The sequence below is a fragment of the Pinus tabuliformis genome, chromosome 7 (assembly GCF_031772625.1).
Source record: "Pinus tabuliformis cultivar Carrire ecotype Pingquan chromosome 7, CPIR1, whole genome shotgun sequence".
NCBI lineage: Eukaryota > Viridiplantae > Streptophyta > Pinopsida > Pinales > Pinaceae > Pinus > Pinus tabuliformis.
The window spans coordinates 793,024,611-793,051,895 of record NC_142293.1 but is presented as its reverse complement, the minus strand read 5'-3'; the positions used below and the strand labels follow the sequence as shown (position 1 = coordinate 793,051,895).

At 39.2% G+C, this 27,285-nt stretch overlaps 1 protein-coding gene across 3 annotated transcripts in view; it reads right to left on the bottom strand.

Annotated features, from left to right (window-relative positions):
* Positions 1-540: 540 nt before the first annotated feature.
* MAD1 (mitotic checkpoint family protein) overlaps positions 541-27,285 on the bottom strand; it is a 285,271-nt gene continuing 258,526 nt past the window's right edge. Inside the window, exons 14-16 of one of the 3 annotated variants that reach the window (XM_089458864.1) lie at positions 1,107-1,229; positions 966-1,004; positions 541-869 (exon numbers count right to left, since the gene is read on the bottom strand). In XM_089458864.1, coding sequence (XP_089314990.1) covers positions 780-869; positions 966-1,004; positions 1,107-1,229 — 252 coding nt within the window. In that variant the 3' untranslated portion in view covers positions 541-779. Of the gene's footprint in view, positions 870-965; positions 1,005-1,106; positions 1,236-14,502; positions 14,593-27,285 lie in introns of those variants that run through there. The other 2 variants (XM_089458863.1, XM_089458865.1) reach the window with 2 other exon arrangements.

Genomic DNA, 27,285 nt, shown 5'->3' with positions numbered 1-27,285 from the left:
ATAAACAAAAACAATAAGAACATCAGTACATGAGACACTATAATGTTGTCAACTTTAAAACCTAGTCTCTAAAGCGTTTAAAATTCTGAAGCATATTTTAGAAAACCTCTAATGGTAACTGATAAAACTATTCACAGGCATGCATAATAGAACTTTCGCAGGTAAAATCCTTTTTGTATCTAATGTTGTCAACTTTAAAATCTAGCCTCTAAAGCGTTTAAAATTCTGAAGCATATCTTAGAAAACCTCTAATGGTAACTGATAAAACTATTCACAGACATGCATAATATAACTTTGGCAGGTAAAATCCTTACAAGTATACAAAAAGGAGTGAGATCAAATAAAGGAAATTAACATAGATAAAAATTTGTGAATCCAATAATTCTATATTTCACATAAATGGTGACACGCACACACATATAGATGGATATTTTTATTTTCTTTTCAGTGCAACATTGATTTGCCAAACCAGATTAACTCAATAGACAAAACTTCTGAACTTCCGAACATCGTACATTCATAAGATCCAGGAACACAAAGTTGTCGTCTGATTAAATCTAAATATTACCTTTGAACCCTGATTATGAGGGATTCCCTACTATAATTCATTTATCAACCTGTTAGTACAGTTGTAAAACTGTGAAAACTGCCATGAAAACTAAATGAAATAAAGAATTATACTGGGCAAATTCTGCACGCCTGTATATATTTGAAGTGCGATTTAAACTGAATTCATATTTTGTTTTCACCTTTTAATCAACTTCCTGAAAGAATCATATTTAACTCATTGTTGATCTGTTAAAAAGTTCAACCGTCAAATTAGCTGTGAAAGCTGGAATTGAGTGAAACTTGTGCAGGAAAACATTCACCTGCATTGATCAAATTAAATGTATATCTTGAGTATCACCAGTCTGCCACATACAAAGTCTTGACAAAAAAATGTACAGGTTTCAGTCGACACTTACCTCACGTGCTATTTCAGCCTGAGAAGTGTATCCATTCATCTGCACAATTAATAATACAAAAACGTTACTTTCAATGAAATTTCAAAGAGGAGGAGGTTCAAATAATAGAGGAGCTTATATAACAGAACGCTAATTTGTTACCTGAAGATTCATGTTTCCTGATTCATATTCAAATTCAAGTTTCTCATCATCGTTCTGTGCATATATAGATTGAAGAGTAAACAATGTAACTGGTATGCCACTAGGACGTTGTTGTTCATCCATCTGTATCTGAGAAAGAACCAAAAATCATCACAATGTGAACCAGACACGAAAGTCAGAAACTTATTTGAAAGCATACATAATAACAAATACTTGAACCTAGGATGCCAGTCAACTGGTAAATGGTAAATACTAGTTTTGTTAAGTGACATTCCTCATGCAGTAGAGGTTAACGTTTTCCTCAAATTACGTTAACTGGACTACGTGGAAGATCCATGTTAGATATAGTGAATGAATACAAACTTGAAATCAAAATAATGGCCTAAGTTAGAAAATGGACGATAACTGAATTGAGACCCTCCGCAAAAGGAAGATGAAATTTATCCATGTTAGATATAGTGAATGTATACAAACTTGAAATCAAAATAATGGCCTAAGTTAGAAAATGGTCGATAACTGAATTAAGACCCGCCGCAAAAGGAAGATGAAATATTCCAACACATATGGCATTACTATGGTGTTGTGATCAAGAAATTGATATTGAGAAAACTACAAGATGTGATCTAAATAAAGAAGGTACATGTGAATGATAAAAAATTAAATCTCAAAGATTAATATTGGTTATAAACAGCAAAAAGACTTAATCAAAGATTAATGGGATGCTCATACAGTTTCTTAATCAAATATTTCTGACAGATTTAAAAGAAACATTTGTAAACGCTTACAATTTCTCCTCTAGGATTGGTGGTTTAAGATTTGGCAGTAGAATTGGACATGGCAGATGGATGGAATATGTCGATGTACTTTGGTTCAGAGATGTATTGCACTAAAAGTTATTTTGGCTATATGCACTCTGCTATATAAATAAGAACTTTTGCATATTTGTATAAATAAGAACTTTTGCATATTTGTATATATATGATGTGACTCATATGGATGCACATGAATATATGTATATATGCTTTTATTTAAAATTTCAATATTTTATGTATATTTTGGTCAACTGCTCTTTTGGTCCAACTTTTTCCACACCTTTTTCTAGTTCTGGTCTAGTTCACATTTTTGGGCTCTACCAGTTTGATGAGCTGTCCATTTTTTATTAACATTGCTCCCACTAAGAGTGCATGTCTCCAAGCTGGAGCCTAATGTTACACCTCATAATGCATGACGTTCACGTTGTTAGCACATTGATGAAGTTTGCAGTTGGGACCTTTGGAGATTTTTAAATGTATTGGTGCACAGACTCTCTTTCTCTGCTTGGAGATGCCACTGCTCAGTTGAGTTGGCATTTTGGCGCTGGAGCCTAATGTTACACCTCATAATGCATGACGTTCACGTTGTTAGCACATTGATGAAGTTTGCAGTTGGGACCTTTGGAGATTTTTAAATGTATTGGTGCACAGACTCTCTTTCTCTGCTTGGAGATGCCACTGCTCAGTTGAGTTGGCATTTTGGGTTGAAGAGGACTCACTTCTCTTTGGTGGATGCTCACAGTTGATCATCTTATCATAGTTTTGATGCTATTTTCATGCCAATATTTCATGGATCACTCTCTTCAAATATTTGTGGCTGACACTTCTATTTTCATGCCATTGTTTCATGGATCACTCTCTTCATATATTGGTGGCTGCTACTCTAAGTCACATGACACGAGGACACGAGACACGGAGGACACGTAAATACGAGGTATTCAATACGAAACGCAGCGACCTGGAAACAGGACACGGGGGACACGTTTTATATATATTTAATAATATATATATATATATATATATATATATATATACCGAAATATAGTTTTTTATCCATATTAAATTGCAGGTTGCAGCTTATCTAATCAAATTAAAATATAATTACTTCTCAAAGTTCATAGTTCACTTTAAAAAAATAAATAGAATCAAAATTTACAACTTACAAGCACATAAGAAACTAAGTAGTAAGTACTTACTACTAGTACTAATTATAAATTTAGAACTTAGATATTAAAACCATAAAATGCAGATTTTCCATTAAGTCATCAAAATCAAAATGTATCACTGTTCAGTGTTTACAATGTACATAGATAGATCATAGACTATAGTAGATACTGACTCCTGAGAGAATGCCAATGGAAAATACAAAAGTGTAGATACTAGATACAAAATAAGTAGGAATATCATAGCTCGGTATTCCCAAGAGGAGTTGCCAAATTGATCCTAATTGCAAGTCTGAAAGAAATTAATGGTTCAGAATGAGGTTGCAAAAAATTGCGTCAAGGCTTGTGATCGCATGGCTATATGTCACAATTACTTTCAGATATATGCTACAAAATAAGCTGCACTAGACCTTAACTTGATGCCTGAAATGATAAGTGTCTGCTTAGATTTTAATAGTGCTGAAGCAATAAAAGACCAGTCAAAAACCTTTAGTCTTCACCTCCTTTCAATAGCCATACAAACATGTATTTGAATTGAGGAGGTCACTGTTGTTCACGAGATTGGACCAAATCCCCCTGAGGAAACCTTAGGCAAAGATTGCCACAGGTCTGTTCAATTAAGTGCCAAGAATTGCGTAACAAGACATATAGATTGTACGTGTAGCATGTCTTGATAAGGACTGAGATCATAGAAGAGTTTAATGAATAGTATTTGGTCTCCTCCTGCAACAAACCATTGCCCAAACGAATCCCAAACACCAAACAAAACTCTGAAGTAAGACTCCTCCAACGAGAGAGATTTGATCCTAGCAAAAATAGATGATAACCAAATCAAGTCACTTCGACTGATAGGACAATCTTCCATAGGGCCGAAAGAGATTTTAGATGTTGATCACAAAAAAATAATCATTTTGAGTGCATACCTAGAAGAGCTAACCTTAAGCCTTTAAATAGATTTTCTCTTGATTTAAGAAGGGGCTATAAACCATGTTTTTTTTTCAATACGTATTCAAAACATCGAAATACGTTAGGGCAACGTATTCTATGTACAAAATACGCGTATTCAAAATTTATGACACGAATGGAAAACGTCGAATACGTATTCGATTTTTATGACACGTTAAAAATCGTATTGGACACGTATTAGGGCCGTTTTCGTGTCCAATACGTAAAATACGGGACACGGGACCCTAGGGGACGTGTCCTGTGACTTAGCTGCTACTTCATGTGTTATATTTATTTAGAGCATCTTGCATGATGGTGATGTTACATTATTGATGTCACTAGAAGGGGGTGTTCTACTTGTTTCTCTTATGTTGGATGAGTGCTGGGAGATATACCTAATGTTTGATAGAGCTAACACTTTCAAGCCTTTATGTTCTTGTTCCTTTACAGCAAAACCTTTCAACTAAAACATGTATCTTTCAAGCCTCCATTCAAGAAAGGAACCTTCACATTCATTTGATGAACTTTCCATTAATTCTATGTTGCCAAGGCAAATACAATACAAATGATGGTCCATTTTGTTGTGGCAGAAAAAGTCCCCTCATAATCAATGCATTCTTTCTCTGCAAATTCTTTTGCCACGAGTCGTGCTTTGTGTTTGCCAAGTAAACCATCTGCATTATAGTTTCCCTTGAAGACCCACTTGCATCCAATTGGTTTGATTCCGAATGAGGGTCCACTAGCTTCCATATCCCATTCTTGATAAGAGCATCATACTCCTTTTGCGTTGTTTCTTTCCACTCATCATGAGAAGGAGATTCTTCAAAGGAAGTTGATTCAAAGTTAGTAGATGAATTCAATTCACAATCATATGAAACATCCATTTCATTTACATCACCTAAATCAGAAATATCTTTGTCGCTTCCATCTTGTTTGGTGGAACTTCTGATTGTTGTTTTTTAAACCTCATAAGGATGAACACTTTCAAGTGTTTTGATGAGTCACTTTAGTGGACCTTTCTATTGATTTTGTAGCCTTGGAAGGTCTTCTACATGTTGATTTTTTAGTGCAATTAGGGTTAGCACAATATTTCTAAAATTTTGATAATTATTTTTTATGTAGATCTTCTTTTAAGTTGTTCCAATATATCACTCAGTAATTATACTTTAAAAAAATCAACAATATAGAACAGTAGATATCACAATGCACAAAAGAGATAAGATTTACTCTAGGAAAACCCACTACGGGGAAAAACCCAACAACCTTTTCAATAAATAAATTCTTCTTGTTCAATGAGAGACACACCTAGACCTATGGTCAAACCTGGTCTTCCACTCCAAGTCAAGTCACCCAAATTGATCCTGCACTTTGCTCTTGATCCTACCCTTCTAGAATTTCAGCCCTCCTACAATACCAGTTGCTCTAGAGTTTCGGCCCTACCGCAGTTGCCCCAGTAACCCAAAAAATCTCGGCCCCTTGCAACAGTTGCCCCAAACACTGTGAATCACAAAGAGAGATTCCTTTACATGTGCGTGTTACTAGATAGGAGAGAGAAAATTTGGCCTCCTTCATCCTTCTTTGAGAGATAGGAGAGAGAAAATTTGGCCTTCTTCTTCATCCTTCTTTGTCCTTGTCCTTTGCTCACTTGCCTAGAAATTGTCTTGTGAGAGGAATGTGAATTGCCCAAATGAGGAACTCAAGCTGCCTTTATATAGTAGTCTATCTAGGGTGAATGGATGTGTCTCTTGGCCAAGGCTGACTTGACTTGGAAGGAAGCCTACTTGTCTCTTTTGGAACCAAATATTTCATTTTAAAAAATTCAAATTTACATCTTTTGAAAGTCCCAGTGGGACTTTGACTCAAAATAATTTTTTCTTTGGCTCAAGCATATATAAATATGCTTTACAATTATAAATATAACTACAACAAGTGACCACAAGTACATTATGAAGACCAACCATAGTTACAAATTCAACATTCACTCTTAAATAGCGAGGCATCCATAATCCCCATCATAGAGTTCTCAAATTGAACAAATTTATCTAAAGAAAAGGTTATCCATTATTAACAGTATCATCATCTATCATCAACATCCACTAGTGGCCATATCTGGGGTGGTACCAAACCCATGGCAATGTCATCAACATATCAGGACTCACTCCTCTAGAGTGATCGGTCCTCGAATCCCATGGCCACCACCTAGGCCAAAATGTTGAGACCTTCAACTAGTAAGCACTCACTCACCCTTCTTGGTGAGCAATCTGGGACAAGACCTCACTTAACCCCTTCCTGGTTGGCGATCAGGTCTAGATGCTAAACCAACCCTCACTCCACCCTTCCGGCGTGTGATCAAGGTCCTGGACCTCCACCATTTTTGGTGTGCAACTAGGGTCCTCCTCTAAGAGACACTCACTCAACACTGCCTGTTGAGCCCTCTAGGTCTCCTGGACCCATTCTCCCTTTTGGGAGAATGTCCATCCATGTTGCAGAAAAATCAACACTCCCTCTCAATGAGAGAGGTGATCTTCACGAGCCCTATCTTGACTTTGAACTACACATACTTGTCCCTTGGCAATGGCTTCGTTAGAACATTAACTGTCTTCTCATCAGTGAAGATGTACTCGAGGCTTGTTGCTCTCCTCTACACCATGTCACGAAGTTATCGGAAAGCTTCACATAGCTTTGATTATCACAATGTATCACTGTCAGTTCCAAGAATTGGTCAAACAATCCTGCAAACAAATTTTGAAGCCATACTACTTCAGTACAAGGCCTCATTGGCTGCGATGTACTCTACTTCAACAGTAATCGACCTTTGCTTCCTGCTTATCCACAATATCATAGTGGATCCCAAACTGAAGCATAGTCCCGAGGTACTCTTCCTGTCTTGAGCACTTCCCGCCGAAACAACATTTGTATATCCCTGAAGTTGTACATCCTTGTTTGCAAGAAACCTCAAGCCATAGTTCACTATACCACACAAATATATGAAAATGTGCAATGTTGTTATCCAATGCTCGTAACTCGGTTCTACGAGGAACTGGCTCAAGGTGCTCACAGCAAAGCAAATGTTCGACATGGTGTTAACCAAATACATCAGCATACCAATTAGTCATTGATAATAGATGGATCTACCAATTTGGAGTCGGAGCCTCTTAACTTCTTCAAGTTAGTCACCATGGGAGTTGCCATGGATTTGCAATCCACCATACTGAATCTTTGAAGGATCTCTAACACATACTTTCCTAGACCAAGGAAGACTTCACCAGGTTTCTACCATACTTCTAATCCCAGGTAATAGTGCATCAACCCAAGATCCTTCATGTCAAACTCAAAAACCAACCGCTTCTTGCACTGAATGATAAGAGGCAAGGCACCTATTAGAAACAAGTCATCTACATATAATAGTTGTGAAAATTCCTAGATCCAACAATCTTAGAAATCCAACTGCAACCAACTGAATCTACTTCACCTAGATTGTAATTTATATCACAAACTTATTTCAGAGTTCTTCTTGAAATATTGAAGTGAATTACTGAAGCAGCCTACACCAAATTAAATGATTCTGAAACATAGACACTGAACAAAGAAATACAAACACATAGGACACCATTATTTTTGGACAAATGTCCCTAGAAAAACCCAATGCGGGAAAACCAATAAAGTAGCTCTGAGGGTTTATTATTATTAAGCAATAGCAAATTCTGAATACATCTCTGAATACCTCACAGGGTTCTTCAGTTACAAAGAGAAATACTGGCAAAAAGAATTGTGAGGTTACCTCACACTATCACTGGAAATCCTGATTGATCCAACCCCAAACTGATTGCCTCCCCAACTTTTCTAGTTGCCTCTGTGTTAGCCCAGTGTCAAGCTCTCTGGGGACTGCATCACTCCTTTAGTTGGTCGATTTGCTGCCCAGGAGATTCGATGTTGAATTTTCTAAGTCTATCTGTTAGAAAATTAATCTGTATTATGCCGGGTTTTTTTTATACTTGTTTAAATTCAAACAAGTTATTTAAAACATTTAAATACCGAAATAAACAAAATACAGTGACAACATCTATAGATCATCAGCTGAAAGAAAACAAACACACAATTGACACCATTACTTTTGGACAAATGTCCCCGGAAAAACCCAATGTGGGAAAACCGGTGCAGCTATTCTGAGGGTTTATTATTACACAATATTTCCTTAAATACAACTAGGGGGCTAACCGGCTTACCCGATAGAGAAAAATACACGGCAACAATACCTCTATATTCGGAAACAAGTATTCAAAAAACCTATCCCACGAAACCCTCTCTGTCACAACTGAAGCTCAGCGTTGGCCCTTCTCGCCTCTGCATCAGCCTTTTGCTGACTTGCGTCAGCCCTTTAAGGCATTGTGAAGCCTCTAAGACCCTTTGCATCACTCCAGCAGCCTCTGCGTCGATGACGCACTCCCTCTGGCCTCTGCGCTGTCTCTGTTGGGCTCTGCGTAGCCTGGACTGGTTGTTGCTCTCGCTCTCTCTACTTCTACATTAGTCTCTTAGTATTCTCTACCTCATACTCACTGCCCCTCGTTGTTGATCACTGATTCAACTTTGCTTAGCAACCCCACTCTAGCAAAATGAATGACTGATCACTCTATTGTGTTCTCCAACTAACCCTCAAATCTCCTCTTATACTTTTCCTATTGGTCCTTCAACGACTGAGATTAGATCTCTAATCAACGACTAAGATTAGATTTGGCTTGATCCATGACTTTTGGAACCTTCTAACCCAGTTTTTATTAATACCAATTAATATTTTATTTTTCCTAAGTTTAGACTTAGGAACTGCATTAAAAATATTAATTAATTTAATATCTCCCAAACCGGGTACAATCTGTCCAAACCATTTCTGGGTCTTCCAGATCTCATGTGCTTTAGCCTCTCCACCAATTTTCATGGCTAGAACACATCTGATGCTACCCCAAATCAACATTCAATTTCTACCTCTCGGTCTCACACCCCGGCTCCCGGCTTCTGAAACTCGAATTCCTCTGCAAATTTCGGACTCCTCACTTGTTTCTGCGCTGCCTCTGTGTGGCTCTGCGTCAGCCCCTCTGGCTAAGCGCTGCCTCTGTGTGACTCTGCGTCGGCCCCTCTGGCTAAGCACTGCCACTACTGGATTACTCTCTACCTCTCTCTGTTGATGATTCTCCACCTAAGAAAACCACTCTCTCTCCGGAAGCTATCACTGACCCTTTGCTACAAGAAATCTCCTCAATCGAATTTCCTCTTGAGAACTTCTCACTTCAAAAAATCGATTTCTTGATCTCTCTTGGTGTGTTTTCCAAATGACCCTCAAGCCCCTTCTTATACCTTCCTGTTGGGCAACCAACAACCTAGATTAACTCATAATCAAAGGCTCAAATCATTTTGACTTGATCTCCATCTTTATCTAGAAGATTCACCCACAATTAAATTAATACCCATTAATATTTTAATTTTCCTAAGTTTAGATTTAGGAACCCCACTAAAAATATTGATGATTTTAATAAAATCGCCTCCCTACAAAATTTGCGGCCTAGAGCACATCTGATGCTACTCCAAATCAACACTTCCTCTTAGCGAAGAATGTGCTCTAGCAATATACTGTTGCTGCATATTTCTTTGACTCTGAAGCATTGCCCTCTGCGTTGTTGATGTCTGACATGCTGTCCACCAACTACTACGATGTTGTTGTTGTTGTATTGTTGCCTTTGACACTGCCACTGTCAATGCTACATCTGTACTGCAGCTCCCTCTCAAATGTTGCATCTGCTATGCAACTAGCATTGCCACTGCTAACACTGTATCCGTACTGCAACTCAGTTGCTGAGATAAGCAAACTGGAAACACCCAAAACTAGATAAGTATCCAGTGGATACACCTCGGTGCTGAAAGCCTAACTGTTGCTAGTCCCACGCTGTCTTCTGAAGCCACTGCGTTGCTGAAGCTCTGCAATGTGCCTCCACGCACTGTTGCCTCTTTGCTCTACGTTGCTCCAATTCTGGCACTACTAAGTTCTAACTCCTGCATCTGTCGCTCCAACACTCCATGGCACCAACTCAAAACTCCTCCATCCTGCTACTACTGATCATGGGCTTCTGTAGCAAGGTGATTATCCAAGAGGTGGGCTCCTCAAGGATCCGACCCATCTGTAGCTCTATCGAACTACAGTTCTAAATCAACCCACCTCCCTCCTAGAGGTATCCTGGTTGTCATAGCGACCTCCTCCTGTTCGATCTTTGTGGCTACAACCTTGGGATCGTGCTTCTCATCCTTGTCCTTTTTCTTTAAAGGACATTGGGATGCATAGTGGCCGATCTCACCACATTTGAAACACTTCACCTTGGAGACGACCTTCTTTCATCTCTGTTGCCCCTACTGTCCCTTTGATGCAAGGGTTGCATTCTCCTCCTCCTCCTTGGGCATCGACTGTTGTTGTTGCTTTTGTCAAGCTTGACCTTGACCAGGTCTCTCCTCAGTTCCTCCTATTTCAGAGTTGCCCACATCTCATCCCAATTAAGCAATGCTGCTCTGCCCAAGATACTTTGGACAAAGACTTGCCACTCATCCGATACAAAATTTAGGGCCAGTCTCACTAACTCTGAATCTTGAGGTGTATGCCTCGCAACCAATAACTCATCACAAGTGTCCTTCAGCGTTGTGAGGAAAGGATCCACACGCTCTCCCTTCTGCATCCGAGCAAATCAGTTTCTGCTCTAAGTACATCTTCCGCTGCTCGGAAGATCGCTGATATAATGTGGCCAAGGCATCCCACATCTCCTTAGCAATTGCTCTACTAGCAACGTGGCACACCACGTGACCCTTGACTCCATCTAGGATCATCATCTTAGCCTTTTCCATCTCAACCTTGTACTCCTTCAGCGGATCTGCATCTGCAGGTTCAACTACCACACTATCAACATACGTCTTGACGGCATGCTCATCTAAAAGGAAAGACATTCTAGCCTTCCAAATGACGTAGTTGGAAACTCTGTCCAACCTGTCCTGATCCCTCAAGCCACTGGTTGCCATATCCTCCGAAAACTGTCGAATAACTCCCTCTTTCTCCCTACTGGATAGCTTCTAGATTGGCTTACGTACACCCTGACAGAGTTGGTAAGTCTGTTGCTCCTCTGTTGCCCAGCAAATGAGAAATATTGATTTCCTCGACAAGAAACCACTGAGGGAGTATTCCCTCACTATGCCACTTGCTTCCTTCTTTCGACAGCATTTCTTCCCAGCACTCAACTTGCAGAAAATTGCGTCCCTCTAGCTTTGCACCATGGCTCCCTCTGCCTTGGCAAATTCTCGATCCGACAGTTTTACCTCTCTATCGACTCACTCAAAGAGAGACAACCTCGAAAATATAGCCCTTCTGGCTAGAACTGCGTAATCCCTTAGGAGATTCGAACTGTTGCTTGCTATAGCAAGTTGGCCCTTGCTTCAGTGCTAGATTTGCTCTTCCTGTTTCACATCAAAAGATCTGATACCATGTGAAAATTCTTAGATCTAACAATCTCAGGAATCCTACTGCAACCAGGTGAATCTACTTCACCTAGATTGTAAATTATATTACAAACTTATTTCAGATTTCTTCTTGAAATATTGAAGTAAATTACTGAAGCAACCTACACCAGATTAAATATGATTCTGAAACATAGAAACTGAGCAAGGAAATACAAACACATAGGACACCGTTATTTTTGCACAAATGTCCTTGGAAAAACCCAATGCGGGAAAACCGGTGCAGCAGCTCTGAAGGTTTATTATTATTAAGCAATAGCAAATTCAGAATACATCTTTGAATACCTCATAGCGTTATTCAGTTACAGAGAGAAATATTGGCAGAAAGAATTGTGAGATTACCTCACACTATCACTAGAAATCCTTACTGATCCAGCCCCAGAATGATTGCCTCCCAAGCTTTTCTGGTTGCCTCTACGCTCCCTATGCGTTAGCCCAACGTCAAGCTCTCTGGGGACTGCGTCACTCCTCTGGCTGGTCGATTTGCTGCCCAGGAGATTCGATTTCTGCCTCCTAGTCTCACACCCCGACTCCCGGCTTTTGAAACTCGAATTCCTTTACAAATTTCAGACTCCTCACTGGTTTCTGCGCTGCCACTGTTGGATTACTCTGTGCCTCTCTCTACTGATGATTCTCTGGCTAAGAAAACCACTCTCTCTCTCTAGAAGCTATCCCTGCCCCTTCGCTGCAAGAAATATCCTCAATCAAATTTCCTCCTGAGAACTTCTCACTTCAGAAAATCGATTTCTTGATCTCTCTTGGTGTGTTTTCCAAATGACCCTCAAGCCCCTTCTTATATCTTCCTGTTGGGCAACCAACGACCTAGATTAACTCCTAATCAAAGGCTCAAATCATTTTGACTTGATCTTCGTCTTTATCTAGAAGATTCACCCACAATCAAATTAATACCCATTAATATTTTAATTTTCCTAAGTTTAGACTTCGGAACCCCATTAAAAATATTAATTATTTTAATAAAATCGACTCTGGGTGGAATTTCCCAAAATGATTTATGGGTTCTTTGGAATGCATGTGCCCAAGCCTCCCTGCAAAATTTGAGGCCTACAGCACATCCAATGCTACCCATAATCAACAATAGTAAGATCACAAGTGAATTCCTCACAACATTAAAGTAAATATTTGGATCAGTTTCGCTCTTGGTAAATCCCAGTCTCGTCAGATAGTTGTCTATATGAGCATACCAAGCTCTTGGAGCCTGCTTCAGTCTATACAAATCCTTCTTCAACATGCAAACATGACTCCTTTCCATTTACCTCAAATCCTTGAGGTTGCTCTATGTACACCTCTTCCTCAATCAGAGCATTGAGGTGTTGAAGAATGTAACTAGGTTCGGTCTTCGTAATTGCATTTGAGTCTTAATGAAATGTATTTATCAAAAGAAATAAAAAGAAATTATTATTATTATTATTATGACTTATTAAAGCATGGTTTTCCTGCTTGGGTCATCTTGTTATAGGTCAAAGTCCCCATTGAGGACTTCTAGGTTTTGTCTTGAGTTATTAGAGTCATTATCCATTTTATAAGAACCTTCTTGGGCTTTTGAATCATGTAAAAATAATTTTTATTGAGTCAAATAAGTCATTTGTCACCTCCACACCAAGTCGACCCTCACCTGATCAAGTCGGCCTACATCAAGGTAATTCGACCCACATAAGAGGCTATAAATAAGGGCAATTCGATTAATTTGGAGGATCACTCACACAAGTTCGATATTCAAGAAAGGGAAGCAAAAGAATATGAAATTGTAGAAAAAGTAGGAGGAGATTTGTCGGAGAAGAAAATCAAAGTTTCTGGGTAAACTCTCTCTCATACGTGTGAATTTACTGGGTTACTATTGGAATGTCGAAGTGTTACATCAAGATCGAGTTCCTGCTGCTGCATCAAGGTCGAAATTTCTGTTGTCTCTAAGTCGAAGTTCTGTTGTTGCTTCTAGGTTGAAGTGTTACTTCTAGGTCGAAGTGTTACTTCAAGATCGAGGTACTACTACATCAAGGTCGAAGATTTGTTGTTGCATCTAGGTCGAAGTGGTTGCTGGAAAGGTTATCATCTACAGAAGAAGGGAATGGCTGACTTGGTGATTGGAGGAAGTCTATGTCTAGATCAAGGAGTCTTGGATTATGTCATGAAACTATTAAAGGAAGAGTTGTTGAGTGGGTTTTCCCCTAGATAAGGGATTTTCCCTAGCTATCCGCCTAAATCTGGTGTCTTTGATCTTCGTGTTATGATTTTCGTAATTGCTTGATGAACTAAGATAAAATAAGAACACAAGAAAGTTAATAAGAACATAAGAATATCACAAATAATTATCAACGTAAAGAAAATCATTATGCCTTTCTAATTTTCTAACATGGAATCAGAGCTAAGGTGAAGAAGAAGGAAAAAGGCAGCGTAAAGATCTATTGAAAGGAGTTTTAAGAAGTTTGAATAAGGGTCATCAAGGAAAAGGATCATATAACGAGTCAAGCCTACTATCTTCAAGAACCATGTCTAACTCATTGAAGGGAGAAAAGAAATTAGAAGGAACATCCAATTACAAGGCATGGAAAAAGAGGATAGATCTCATCCTCGAGAAGAATAAAGCCTTGGATCTAGTCAAAAGAAAAGTAAAGAAGCCCACAAATGAATAAAGTGATGCAGAAAAGGCAAAGTTTAGAGAAACAGAGATATTGGCCATGACCCTAATGCTGGATGGAATAAAGGATAACCTCATCCCATATATATCCAACATAGATTCCACTCGAGAGATGTATGAGGCCTTATCCAAATTATTCACAGTCAAGAATCTTGGCCAAATTGCAAGTCTTAAGAATGAACTAAGGACAATGAATATGAAAAAAGATGACATCGTGGCATCCTTCTTTGTAAGAATAGCTAGAATCAGAGATGACCTCCAGGCAATAGATGAGATAGTACCTGAAAAGGAGCTTGTAATCACTACACTTCTAGGATTACCAACATCTTGGAGTGCCTTTTCATCAGCGAGCAACAATTGGAAGGAAACTCCTACATTCGAACAATTATGGAATGCATGTAGTCAAGAAGAAGTCAGAATTTCATTAGTAAGCAACAAAGAGAATGAAGAGGAGAAAATTTCAAATGCCTATTCCGCACATCACAAGAATAAAGGAACCTTCAAGAAGTCTAAAGGACCAAAAAGGAAGGTAGACCTATCCAAAATAGAATGCTACAATTGTCACAAGATGAGTCACTATAAAAATTATTTTCCTAACAATCCAAGGAATAAAAAGAGAAACATGGATCAAGCAAATGTTGCCGAAGAAGGATCTCCAAAGAAGAACAAGTCCAAAGAATCGAAAATAACGGACTTACACTACTAAGTCCTCGACTCTAAAGTTTTGAATTAATTTCCTTTATGCCTTGATTTCTAGTACTTGTAAGTTTAACATGCTTTGGAAAATTATTTTTGAATTGTTTTGATAAAGTTATAGGTCTCCCTCGAGATTAGATTGAGAAGGAGCCCTCACCATTTTTCAAAGATAAGTATCTTATTCCTTGTATTATCCTTTTTATATTTGGTTTCCTTCTCTTATCTAGATGAGTTTGTATTAGATGCTAATAACATTTCTTTTCATATTTTCCTTGTTTAGGAAAGGCTTGCTAAATGCTCAAGGGCTATGGAGAAAACCTCACAAGACTAAGCATGATAGAAGTTCTATTGGAATTGATGTCCTAAATGGTTTGTCTAACTCAAAGGTATGTCTTAGACTATAAGCTTTGTTCTCTTCATGATAAAGGTATATTCATTCATTCTAATAAATCTGCTTTACATTACTAACAAGTGTTATGTCTAGGACCTTTGAATCATAAAGATTCTTATTTGGGTGATTAATCATTAGATTGAATCTACCCTCATTAAAATCATCATGTTTGTGGAACCCTAATAGGTTCTCTATAAAACCCTAACCTAAGGGTATGTCAATGCTAATGTGAAAAACCCTAATCTACTTAGGGTTACTGATGAAATCTAGAAAATTACTATTCTTTTAATGATTGGGTTTTGAAGGTAATGTCATTAGAAAACCCTAGTCCTTTAGGTTGAATGGTAATATTTTCCTAGACCTTGAGGCTTTGGTAAATTAGGGTTTATGAGCAAAACCATTATATATCTAAAGTAAGCTCCTAGGAATGAAACCCTAGGTGTATGTTTGTCCCTCTGATCAAAACCCTAGGCTGATCAAGTTTATTATATGTCTAAACTTTTACTGATATTTGTGTCTTGGGTTTACGTAATAGATATTGTTGTGATATGCTTATGCATGATTATGAAATCCTAGATATGTATATGTGCTAACCTACTCGTTGATGCTCATAGTTCTAGGGTTTGTAACTAAGCCCTAGTAGAAGTTTGATATTCTAGGATATGGTGATATTGTTTCCATTATGACGATAAAATCTAGGGTTTACAACAAACCCTAGTAGAAGTTGATCATATTGTGCTTGGTTTTATTTGTTGACATCTAAGGCTTAGTGTCTCAAAGATGGAATCTAGGGTTTGCATTAAATCCTAGTAGAAGTCTAAAATATGAATTCTAAATTTGTTGGATTCATTGTAGAACCATACTTGTTTGAATTACTTCTAGGGTTTGCAATATATCATAGTAGAGTCTGTCATATTTATCAAAGTAATATTGAGGCCCTATATATAATGAGATTGATATCTCGATTAAGATATTAATGTGATCTAGGGGTTATAACCTAACCCAAGCAAGAAGTTGAAGTTTAAGGAATGTGTCTCATGGTGATTATGAACCTAACTAAGTTTAGGTATTTGATATGCTTCCATGATTTTGATATGTTTAAATTCATGCTTCTATATATGTATTTGGTTGTACTTGCTATCTAAGTTGTGCAAGTACATAATCTTCAAGATGTTGAAGATATTCATAAGAAAAGTTGATTTGATTGGCAAGCATGATGAAGGATGTTATATGAATAATGATGATCAAATAAGAAGGATTAAAGCCATGAAATATTCTTCAATGTTATAGAAAGTAGTTGATCTCCCTAAGTTAAGAGGGAGCTTGGATAAAGGAAAGAGTATATCTCCCAAGTTGAGAGGGAGGGCATATTATAGTCATGATGGATACCTTGAAGAAGAAATTGGAGAATGTATATTGAGGTGCTACTGAAAGAAGGAAAGCAGGATTCGGTTGTAGAATATGTTGTTGCATGTGAAGTAGGAAAGGAAGCTATATGATTGAGGAAAATTTTGTCAAGATTTGTTTGGGAAGCCTCTAAGTCCTACTGTGATAAATTGTGAAGCAGCATCAGGATGATTGAAGACCCCAAAGGTTTGTGTTTACTTATGTATTTGAAAGTTTGTTGTTGATTGGGGTTGTGATTGCTCAGGTAAATCTCTCAAAGTGTTTGAAAGCATGCTTGATGTTACCGATCTATTTGATCTAGAGAGATTTTATATGTTGAGGCATTATGTGTAATACAAAATGCCTGGAAGGACAGCTAGCCGGCCTATGTGTTGATGTCTAGTTCCCAAAGTAGGGAGGCAATGGTCATAGAGCTCTAACCTTGCATTCCGCACCTAGTTCCCTGGGTTGATGGTTAGCAAGTAAGCCTAATGGTACCTAGAATGGCTGAAAGCTTTAGTCCATCTTAGTCTCACACAGATAGATTGCCCTGATCAGGAATCTAGTCTGTGGCACCGTGTGTGCCTAAACTCTTCATGGTTCATGTGTTTTGAAATCTTCCATGTACTTGTATATATATGTGTAATCATGAATACCTCCCTAGTTAAGAGGGAGTGTTGAAGAATGTAACTAGGTTCGGTCTTCATAATTGAATTTGAGTCATAATTAAATGTATTTATCAAAAGAAACTTTTATTATTATTATTATGACTTCTTAAAGTATGGGTTTTATGCTTGGGTCATGTTGTTATAGGTCAAAGGCCCCATTAAGGACTTACATGTTTTGTCTTGAGTTATTAGAGTCATTGCCCATTTTATAAGACCCTTCTTGGGCTTTTGAATCATGTAAAAAATATTTTTTAATGAGACGAATAAGTCATTTGTCACCTCCACACCAAGTCAGCCCTCACCTAATCAAGTCGGCCTACTTCAAGGTAATTCGACCTAAAGAAGAGGCTATAAATAAGGGCAATTCGATTCATTTGGAGGATCACTCACACAAGTTCGATATTCAAGAAAGGGAAGTAGAAGAATACAAAATTGCAAAAGAAGTAGAAGGAAATTTGTTGGAGAAGAAAATCAAAGTTTTTGGGTAATCTCCCTCTCACACGTGTGAATTTACTAGGCTACTACTGGAAGGTTGAAGTACTGTATCACCGTCTAGTTTTTGTTGCTCCATCAAGGTCGAAATTTTTGTTGTCTCTAGGTTGAAGTTCTATTGTTGCTTCTAAGTCGAAGAGCTGCTTCAAGATCAAAGTACTACTGCATCAAGGTCGAAGATCTGTTGCTGCATCTATGTCAAAGTTGCTGGAAGGTTATCATCTGCAGAAGAAGGGAAGGGTTGACTTGGTGATTGTAGGAAGTCTATGTCTAGATCGAGTCTTGGATTATCTCGTGAAACTATTGAAGGAAGAGTTGTTGATTGGGTTTTCCCCTAGATAGTGGTTTTGCCCTGGTTGTCCGCTTACATCTGGTGTCTTTGATCTTCGTGTTACGATTTTGGTAATTGCTTGATGAACTAAGATAAAAGAAGAACACAAGATAGTTAATAAGAACATAAGAATATCAAAAGTAATTATCAACATAAAGAAAATCTTCTGCCTTTCTGATTTTCGAACATGAGGAAAGCAGTCTCCAAATCCATCTGGTGCAAATTCCATCCCAACGCAGCAACAAGAGAAATGATGGATCTAATGGAGGCGTACCTACCAACTGGAACAAAAGTCTCATCATAGTCTTCTCCCTCTTTCTGAGAGAATCCTCTAGCCACGAACCTCGCCTTGTATTTGTCAATACTACCATTTGCAGCATGCTTTATCTTGTAGATCCACTTGGAAGTCACCACGGACTTCCCTTCAGGCCTTGGCACAATTTCCCAAACATCATTCTTCATGATTGATTGGTACTCCTCATTCATTGCTTCCTTCCACACTTGTTGGCTAGTTGCTTCTTCATATGTGGAAGGTTCTTCATCAATGAGTTTTGTCATGAGAGCTGCATAGCTGGAGAAACTCTTAGGTTTCTTCACTTCTCTAGATGTGCCATCAGGAGTTGCATGTCCTTCTGCCTCTTCTAATGTGGATCTAAGCCATGCTGGTCTCTTCTTGATCTTTGGAACTATGATTGGTTCTATTGGATCTTCAGGCCCTCAAACCTTTTGGTACAATCTATAGAACTTGAGTGCTCCTCCCTTGAAGCTTCATGTTTAACTTCTTCCAAAGAATCTATGGAGACTTCCTTAGACCTCCAATATGCCACTTTCTCATTGAAGGTGACATCTCGATTGACCTCAATCCAACGCTGCTCTGGAATGTATATTTTGTAGGCTTTTGAAGATTCACTGTATCCAACAAATATGCCTTTCTTTCTTGAAGGCTCAAGTTTGTTCCTCTTATCCTTAGGAACATGAATATATACAGGACAACCAAAGATTCTCATGTGCCCAACCTCTGGCTTCCTTTTGGAGAAGGATTCTTCAAGAGTCATACCTTCTAGAACTCTATGAGGACTTCGATTTTGAATGTACACAATTGTCCATGATGCTTCGCCTCATAAGAACAATGACAAGTCCAAATCATGCATCATGGCCTTGATAGATTCTTTTAATGGACCTGTTCTTTCATTCTACTACACAATTTTATTATGGATTATAGGGGACAATTAGCTCCCTCTTAATGCCAACCTGCTTGTACAAAGCAAAAAGCTCCTTTGAGGTGTATTCTCCATTGTCAAATCCCAATATCTTGATCTTTTTACCTGTTAAGTTTTACACTATAGCTTTGAATTCCTGGAACTTGTCTAATACCTTGTCTTTTGTCTTCAAGAGATATATACATGTCTTTCGAGAGAAGTCATCAATGAATGTCACGTAGTACAACGAACCACCAAGCAATTTCACGAGCATCGGACCACAAACATCAGAATGAATCAAGTCCAGAGCTTCCTTAGATCTGTTGTCACTGTTTGGAGATGGTTTCTTGATGTTCTTCCCAAGAGCATAATCGTTGCATACACCATCATTCTTTATCTGTAGTTTAGGAACCCCTGACACTATTTCACTTAATTCAAGCAATGCTCTAAAATGAAGATGTCCATACCTTCGGTGCCATAACTCACTTGGATCTATTTCATCATGTACTAATGCTTGATCTGGTTGACTCACAAGTCTATACAATCTTCCATCACGAATCCCAATAACCCTAGCATCATCTATACTAGATCCCTTTGACCACACAAGTACTTTTCCATCCACAAAAGAAACCCTATCTCCTTTATCTTCTAAATAAGAAACAGAGACAAGATTCTTTTTCAAACCTGGTACATAAAGGACATTGCTGAGATGTACATTGTTACCAGATTCCAGCTCTATGGATGCCTTTCCAACTCCTTTGACTAAATCGTTGTTATTGTTTGTGAAAAATTCACTACTGAAATTCTACTGTAGTAGCTAGAATTAATTCTTCTAACTGTAAATTAATTTTGCAGTTTATTGTTATAGAAACAACGAATTAATCACACTGCAATCTTCACAAATAAAAAATAATACCGAGGAAGATAAATTGGAAACTGAGAAAATATTGGCACACAGTAATTTTTGGACACTCTGGAACTGGGAAAATTCCTTCGGACTCACTGTCTCTACCCCTCTTTGTCTCTGCTTCCCTTCTTTGACTCGAACTCTTCTGGCAATTGTTGCTACTCTCTTCAGAAATCGAACTACCCAAGCAAATCGATCTCAAGTGTCACAAGTGTGTTTCTCCATCTACCCATCGATGACTTCTTATAATCTCACTGTGGGGCTCCAACGGCCAAGATTAAAATTAATCAATGGTTGTGATTATTTCTTAGTTGATCTGTGTGAGTTTCTAGATAATTCTCACCTTTCTCAATTAATAATGATTAATTAACCAAATTTCCTAAGTTTAGACTTAGGAAATATTAAAAAAATAGTTAATAATCTAACTAAGACACTTCTAGGTGGAATTTCCAAAAACGATTTATGGGTTATGGAGAACTCATATGCTTTAGCCTCTCCACAAAGTCTCAAGACTAGAACACCTCCGATGCTACAAAAACTAACATTATCTCCCAATTCAACCCTTTGAGACAACTTCTTCTCTGTCATGCTTGAAAGATTCTTACACTCTCCGATCATGTGCCTTGATGCTCCCCTATCTACCAACAACATGTCATCATCATCTGCAAAGGAACTTGTCAAAGCGGAGTAATAGAAGTATTTTTCACCTTTGGGCTTCTTCGGCTTTTCATCTTCTTCAACTTCTACTACGAAAGGACAATCACTCTTGAAATGTCCATATTCTTGACAACCATAGCATTGTATCTTAGATAAGTCTTTCTTCTTCTTATAGGAAGAAGATCCCTTTCATGACTTCTTATGTTGAAGTCCAAACTTCTTCTTTCCCTTGTTCTTGTAGTGAGCTTCAAGGGCTTGAACTTCTTCATCTTAACGATCTCTAGTCATCAATCTTGCTTCTTCTTGAGCACATGATGTCCATAATTGCTCAAATGGAGTGTCTTTCCAACTGCTTGTGCCTATTGCAAATGCATCCCATGATCTAGGAAGACCATTGAGTGTTGTAGTCACAAGTTCTTGATCAAAAATAGATTCTCCAATAGCTGATATATGATCCTTGATTTGTGAAATCCTCACAAAGTATGAAGCCACAATGTTGTCATTAGTCATCTTTGTATTCTGGAGCTCATTCATCAAACTCATGGATTGACCAACATTCTTGATAGTGTAGATATTTATTAGGGCATCATACATCTTCTTGGAGGTATCATGCTTTGCAATGTAGGGAATGAGATGATCTCTAATGGATTCCACTATTAGACTCATGGCAGTAATGTCATCCTCCTTGAACTTCTCTTTTCCAACTGCGTTAGACAATTCAGTAGTCTTTCCTGTCACAATATCCAACACTTTGTTTTTGGCAAGAATAAGATCTATTTTGACTTTCCAAGCTCTAAAGTTTGATGCTCCCTCTAGCTTGTTTTCAGATTTCATGGAGGAAGCCATAAATGCCAATGTACAAGAAGGAATTTAATAAAATGCTATCTCTAGGGTTTCTACAAAAGTGATTTCAATGTACCTTCCTTTCGTCACCAAAGCTCTGATACCATGTTGATTTTCTAGTGCAATTAGGGTTAGCACAATATTTTTGAAATTTTGATAATTACTTTTGATGTAGATCTTCTTTTAACTTGTTCCAATATATCATTCAGTAATTATACTTTAGAAAATTCAACAATAAAGAACAGTAGAGATCACAATGCACAAAAGAGAGATAAGATTTACCCCACAAAAACCCAACAACCTTTTCAATAGAGAAATTATTCTTGTTCAATGAAAGACACACCTAGACCTATGGTCAAACCTAGTCTTCCCCTCCAAGTGTCATGTCTCCTCTCAAATACATTTGCAACAAGGTGCTGCTACATAATTTTGCACAATTTTGGCTAAGGAAGAGAACCCATCATCTTCGACTTAGGGACTTAAGAGACAATTCAACTTTATTTTGTTACTAGTGGAATGTGGGTGCCACCCACATGGGAGTTTGAATTGGCCCATTCGAATAGCTTGGAGGGAAAGTTGAATAGGTGGATGGAGGGGCCCACATGAGGCTAGGGAGGCCCAAGCATTTATAAGGAGGGAGCAGCTCTCATTTTGTATTCATTCTTACACCTTGCAATCAAAATTACTTGACTATTCGCTATGCTGTTTAGCTGAGTCAACCGACTGTTTAGCCACGAATTTGTCAAGCAGGAGTTTAAACCTCTACTTAGGGGGGCCATCCATGCCCACCCTAGAGAGGTAGCTCCATAAGTATTTCAGGAGTTCCAGGAGTGTGTTACAACACTACCATTTAGCCACAACAGGGAGTGTGTATTTCTAGCTCGCTAGAGAATGCGCAAGGGGAGTTTGGAGCTATCAGTGATCGAGCATTTGCCGGGAGAGTTAGAGGATTGGGAGAGCAGCAAAGGGCCAGCCTTTCTTGTAAGTTTCGGAGCCATCAAAGCGAGCATCTCAGTAGTTTGAATTACTGGGCTTTGGGACAACGCAGAGGGCCAGTCCAGCAATTTCGTGGAGCTAAGGAGCAGGTGCCATAGGTCATAAGCCCATCGGGAAGTCAGGGGATTGATAGTAGAGGTCAGCCCATCACTTTGGGTCCATTTCCGAGAAGATTTACAAGTAGATTCCAGCAAGCCGAGTTTTGCAGTTGCAGTTGAAGCTGAGAAGTTGGGCTCCAAGGGGGTCGAATTTCCAAAGTCTAAACCAGCCAAATTACTTTCTGGGTTTTTCTGGGTTTTGGGCAAGGATCACACTCCTAATTTTATAGAATCTTCTAAGCAGATCTAAGGGGTCAAACAAGGGTCCCAACTGAGCCAACAGCTAGAGGAGCCAAGGGGAATTTGGGCCAAAATTCCGAAGTCAACATTTGGCCAATTCCTTCGTGGGTTTTTTGGGGTTTAGGCCAAGGAGTAAGGAGCTGAAATTTCATAATTTTATAAGCACGGGAAGCAATGATTCCAGCCCTTCGAAGTCAGTAGACATAACAATTTTATGGGGCAATGTAGTTCAGTTTGGTGCAGCAGTTGTAGCAGCCTTCAATTCAACATTTTCTCACTTGGGTTTTGTCATGCTTGTCCATTGAGACAAACCCAAGTGCACCATTCTATTTTACTATTGTATTTGCTCCTGAAGAAGTAATAAAATGGCTCAGCAGTTCTCTATTTCCAGTGTTTCCATGGGTGGTTAATGTATATTTCGTTTTTCTTATTGCTGGATTGTTTCATGCTTTGTATATCAATTATATTCTTGTTTAGGAACATTACACCAAGTCAAGTCACCCAAACTAATCTTGCACTTTGCGCTTGATTCTGCACTTCCAGAATTTCGGCTCTCCTACAATATCAGTTGCCCCAAAATTCCGACCCTGCAACAGTTTCCCTAGTAACCAAGAAAATTTCAACTCCCCTGCAAAAGTTGCCCTAGAAACTGCAATCACAGAGATTCCTTTACATGTGCTAGTTGCTAGAGAGAGATAGGAGAAAGAAAATTGAACCTTCTTCTTCGTTCTTCTTTGTTCCTCTTGTCCTTCGCTCACTTACCCAGAAATTGTCTTGAGAGCCCAAACGAAGAGCTCGAGCAGCCTTCATATAGTAGTCTGTCTAGGGTGAATGGTCATCTCTCTTGGCCAAGGCCGACTTCCCTTTGAGGGAAGCCAACTTGTCACTTTTGGAGCCCAAAATTTCATTTTGAAAAAATTAAATTATCATCTTTTGAAAGTCGCAATAGGACTTCGACTCAAAATAAATTTTCCTTTGACTCAAGCATTTATAAATATGTTTTACAATGATAAATATAATTACACCAAGTGACCACAAGTGCATTATGAAAACCGACCATAGTTACAAATTCAACACTGCATTGGTTTGTAGTCTTAGCATGTCGAAGATATTTGAATTCCTCTTTAGGTGCTTGCTTGGTGGAGTAAGTGATATTATGGTTTCTTTCCTAAGGTTAATGTAGAAAAAGTACAATAATCAATCTAATTAATTATTGTGGAATATTTGGCCAACGTTCTAAAATTACTTGCCTTAGATATAATCTCAATCGTTGATCTCAAGTGAGGCTTAGGATTTAATCCTAGCCATTGATCATTTAAAAGACTACGATTAGGGATTTTGGCTTAATGAAATTATAAAATAAACCTAAGGGAGTGATGAAGAAACAAAGTTGTGGGGAAAGAGATTTTCTATAGTGTTGTTTTTCCACAGCCCTAGAGAATCTAGGTTAAAGTTTTAGAATCTCTAACACAACCACCACAAACGCCACAACAAACTACTTTGCATAGCGGAATAAACACGACAGTAAACCAATTAGTGCAAGAATAGACAACTTTTTACAATTTTTCAACAACCCAACTGTAATATTCCTAATTAGCCCCAGCTAATTGGAATATTCAATTTTGCCAAATTTTGCCTTCTATAGTTATTTTGTAAAATAAAAAAGTGAGAAAGGGGGACATAACTCACTTTTAGAATAAAAGTCACTTACTAGTAGCACAACGTTGTGACTTAAAGGGAGAGCCAAGGGGGCCAAAAGGGGGACGCAGAAATGGAGCCCACACAGACACATGCAGGGACTGTGCAGGAGGGGAGGAACACGTGGCAAAAGGGGAATCACGCAGGAGAAGGTGAGCATTGGGATTGAGAGAGGCAGAAGCTATAAAAGAGAGAGGAGCCCCCTCATTTTGATCATTCGGTTATGTGCATTTGTGATAGTCGTTTTGGCTTAGAGCACGCTGGCTGTTTAACTAGTTTGCGCATTGTTTAGTGCATTGAGTGTCTCTGTTCGGAGATCTCACCCTTAGCCCCAAGGGACTTCAAGTGCCTGCTTGAGCAAGGTATTTTCGTTGGCATTTCAACAGCAGTATCTTCAGCATTTCCACAGTGGTTTTATCAGTGTTCTGGAGGACTACGCAGCACTGGGAGAGGGACGCAATTCTTTTTGGGAGCAGTCTGGATTGAGGGTTTGTGGAGGATTTGAGTCGAGGGATTGAGCAAGAGATCAACTCTTGCATATTGGAGGAGTTTGGCAGAGTTCTGGGCTGAGTTTTAGAGGGTTCTATTCAGTGGCAGCGCAGAGCAGTGAAGAACTACGCAGAACCCCAAGGGGGTGATTTTCGGGGGTCAGCCATTCCAGGAAAGCTTTCTGGGGTTTTCTGGGTTTCTTGAGTAGAGTCATATTCCAGAGTTTCAGCTTTTTCTGAGGAGGGGAGCAGTCTCAAATCCTCGTTTGATTTCTAGCCGCAGCAGCAACGCAGCAGTTTTCCCAGCAGCTTGGATGCAGATCAAAGAGGGGCCATTCCTTTGCTATTCTGAGTGTATTTCTTCACTTGCCTTGTGCAAGTAGAGGTGCCATCTTCCTGATCACCTCCTGTACTCATTTTATTACTCAGTATAATAAAATGGCTTAGCATTCTCTCTGCATTTCTTGTGTATCTGTTTATGGTTTATTTGATATATATATATATATATATATATAGTATCATTGTTACTTGTATCTCTGTGAGCATTCTCGACTATTATACCACTTGTGTGTTTCTATTATACTCTTAGACAGAGCCTGGAAAGGGCTAGGTAGCCTCCGGATCTCGTCCTCTTTTTAGAGGCAACATATCTGGTAAATGCCCTCCCAGTCCATCTCTGGTTGGAGTTTGCTTGTGTTTGGGGTATATTCCTGATATGAGATATTACAGTGGTATCTGAGCATAGATCTGGCTCAGCCTGTGGAGCTAGCAATCTATGACACCAGGGGAGAAACCCCATATCTGTTACAGAGGTCGGAGATACAGAGACGCTGGGCGTAGGTTGGAGAATACCTATAGAAAGGGAGACTGTGTTCCGTTGGTGGACGCAGAACAGGAGGAGCCTGTGGTGGACACAGAACAGAGGGAGCCAATGGTGGACGCAAAGTAGGAGGCTCCAATGGCAGATGATGACAAGAAGAGATCTGCAGATATGCTCCTCAAATCAGTGCAGGATCTGTCGAGGCAGATTGAGGTGATGGGGCAGAGATTCACGGCAGTAGAGGCCAGACAGCGTGAGAGCCCACGGGTTTTCCAGGTTGGTGAGGGATCGGATGCATCCCACCATTTGCCAGAGCAGCATGATATTGCGCAGTAGGTGGCCTCACATGCCCCTACACGCTCTACCATGCCCACTTTCTTAGGAGCAGACACGGGGGCCGTAGCCCAACATGAGGCAGAGCCTGGACATATGGGTGATTATTTTGCAGAGTACCAGGCCTATGGCAGGAGTTCAGGGAAGCCCTCTCATTCCATGATTTTGTTCAGCTCCAGCGGGATAGTAGTACTCGCGACCATCACAGAGGGTACCGACATTATCATGATGGTGACACCCACCATGCAGCGAGTAGATTCCACTTGCCTATGTTTGATGGCTCATCAAACAATTCGACAAGGTCTTGGGTGGAGAAGCTGGACATTTATTTCCAGCTTAACCAGATGTCAGAGACAGAGGCCATCAAGGTGGCGACATTACATTTGGATGGTGAGGCCCAAGATTGGTGGTTTCATGGGATGGTTACACTAGGACACTCCATGGTGACGACATATGTCGAGTTCACCAGGAGATTGATGGAGTGATTTGATCGGAGGGATCCAGAGCAGCATTTTGTTGAGCTGACAAGGCTCGAACAGATAGGGAGCCCAGAGATCTACACTGCAAATTTATTGAGGGTCTCAGTAATGGTGCCAGATCTATCCACGGCACAGAGGATCTATATGTATGTTGAGGGGTTAGCAGAGCCACTTCGGGGTCTAGTCAGATCCGCTAGACCGACCACCCTTCAAGATGCTATCAGCAGGACCCGGGACCTACAGGATGTCTTACCCAGGACCCGGACACCTTACCCCCAGAGACAGACTTTCCAGTCTAAGGGGAAGGATGTGAGGATTCCACCTCCAAAGGGGAATCCAGGA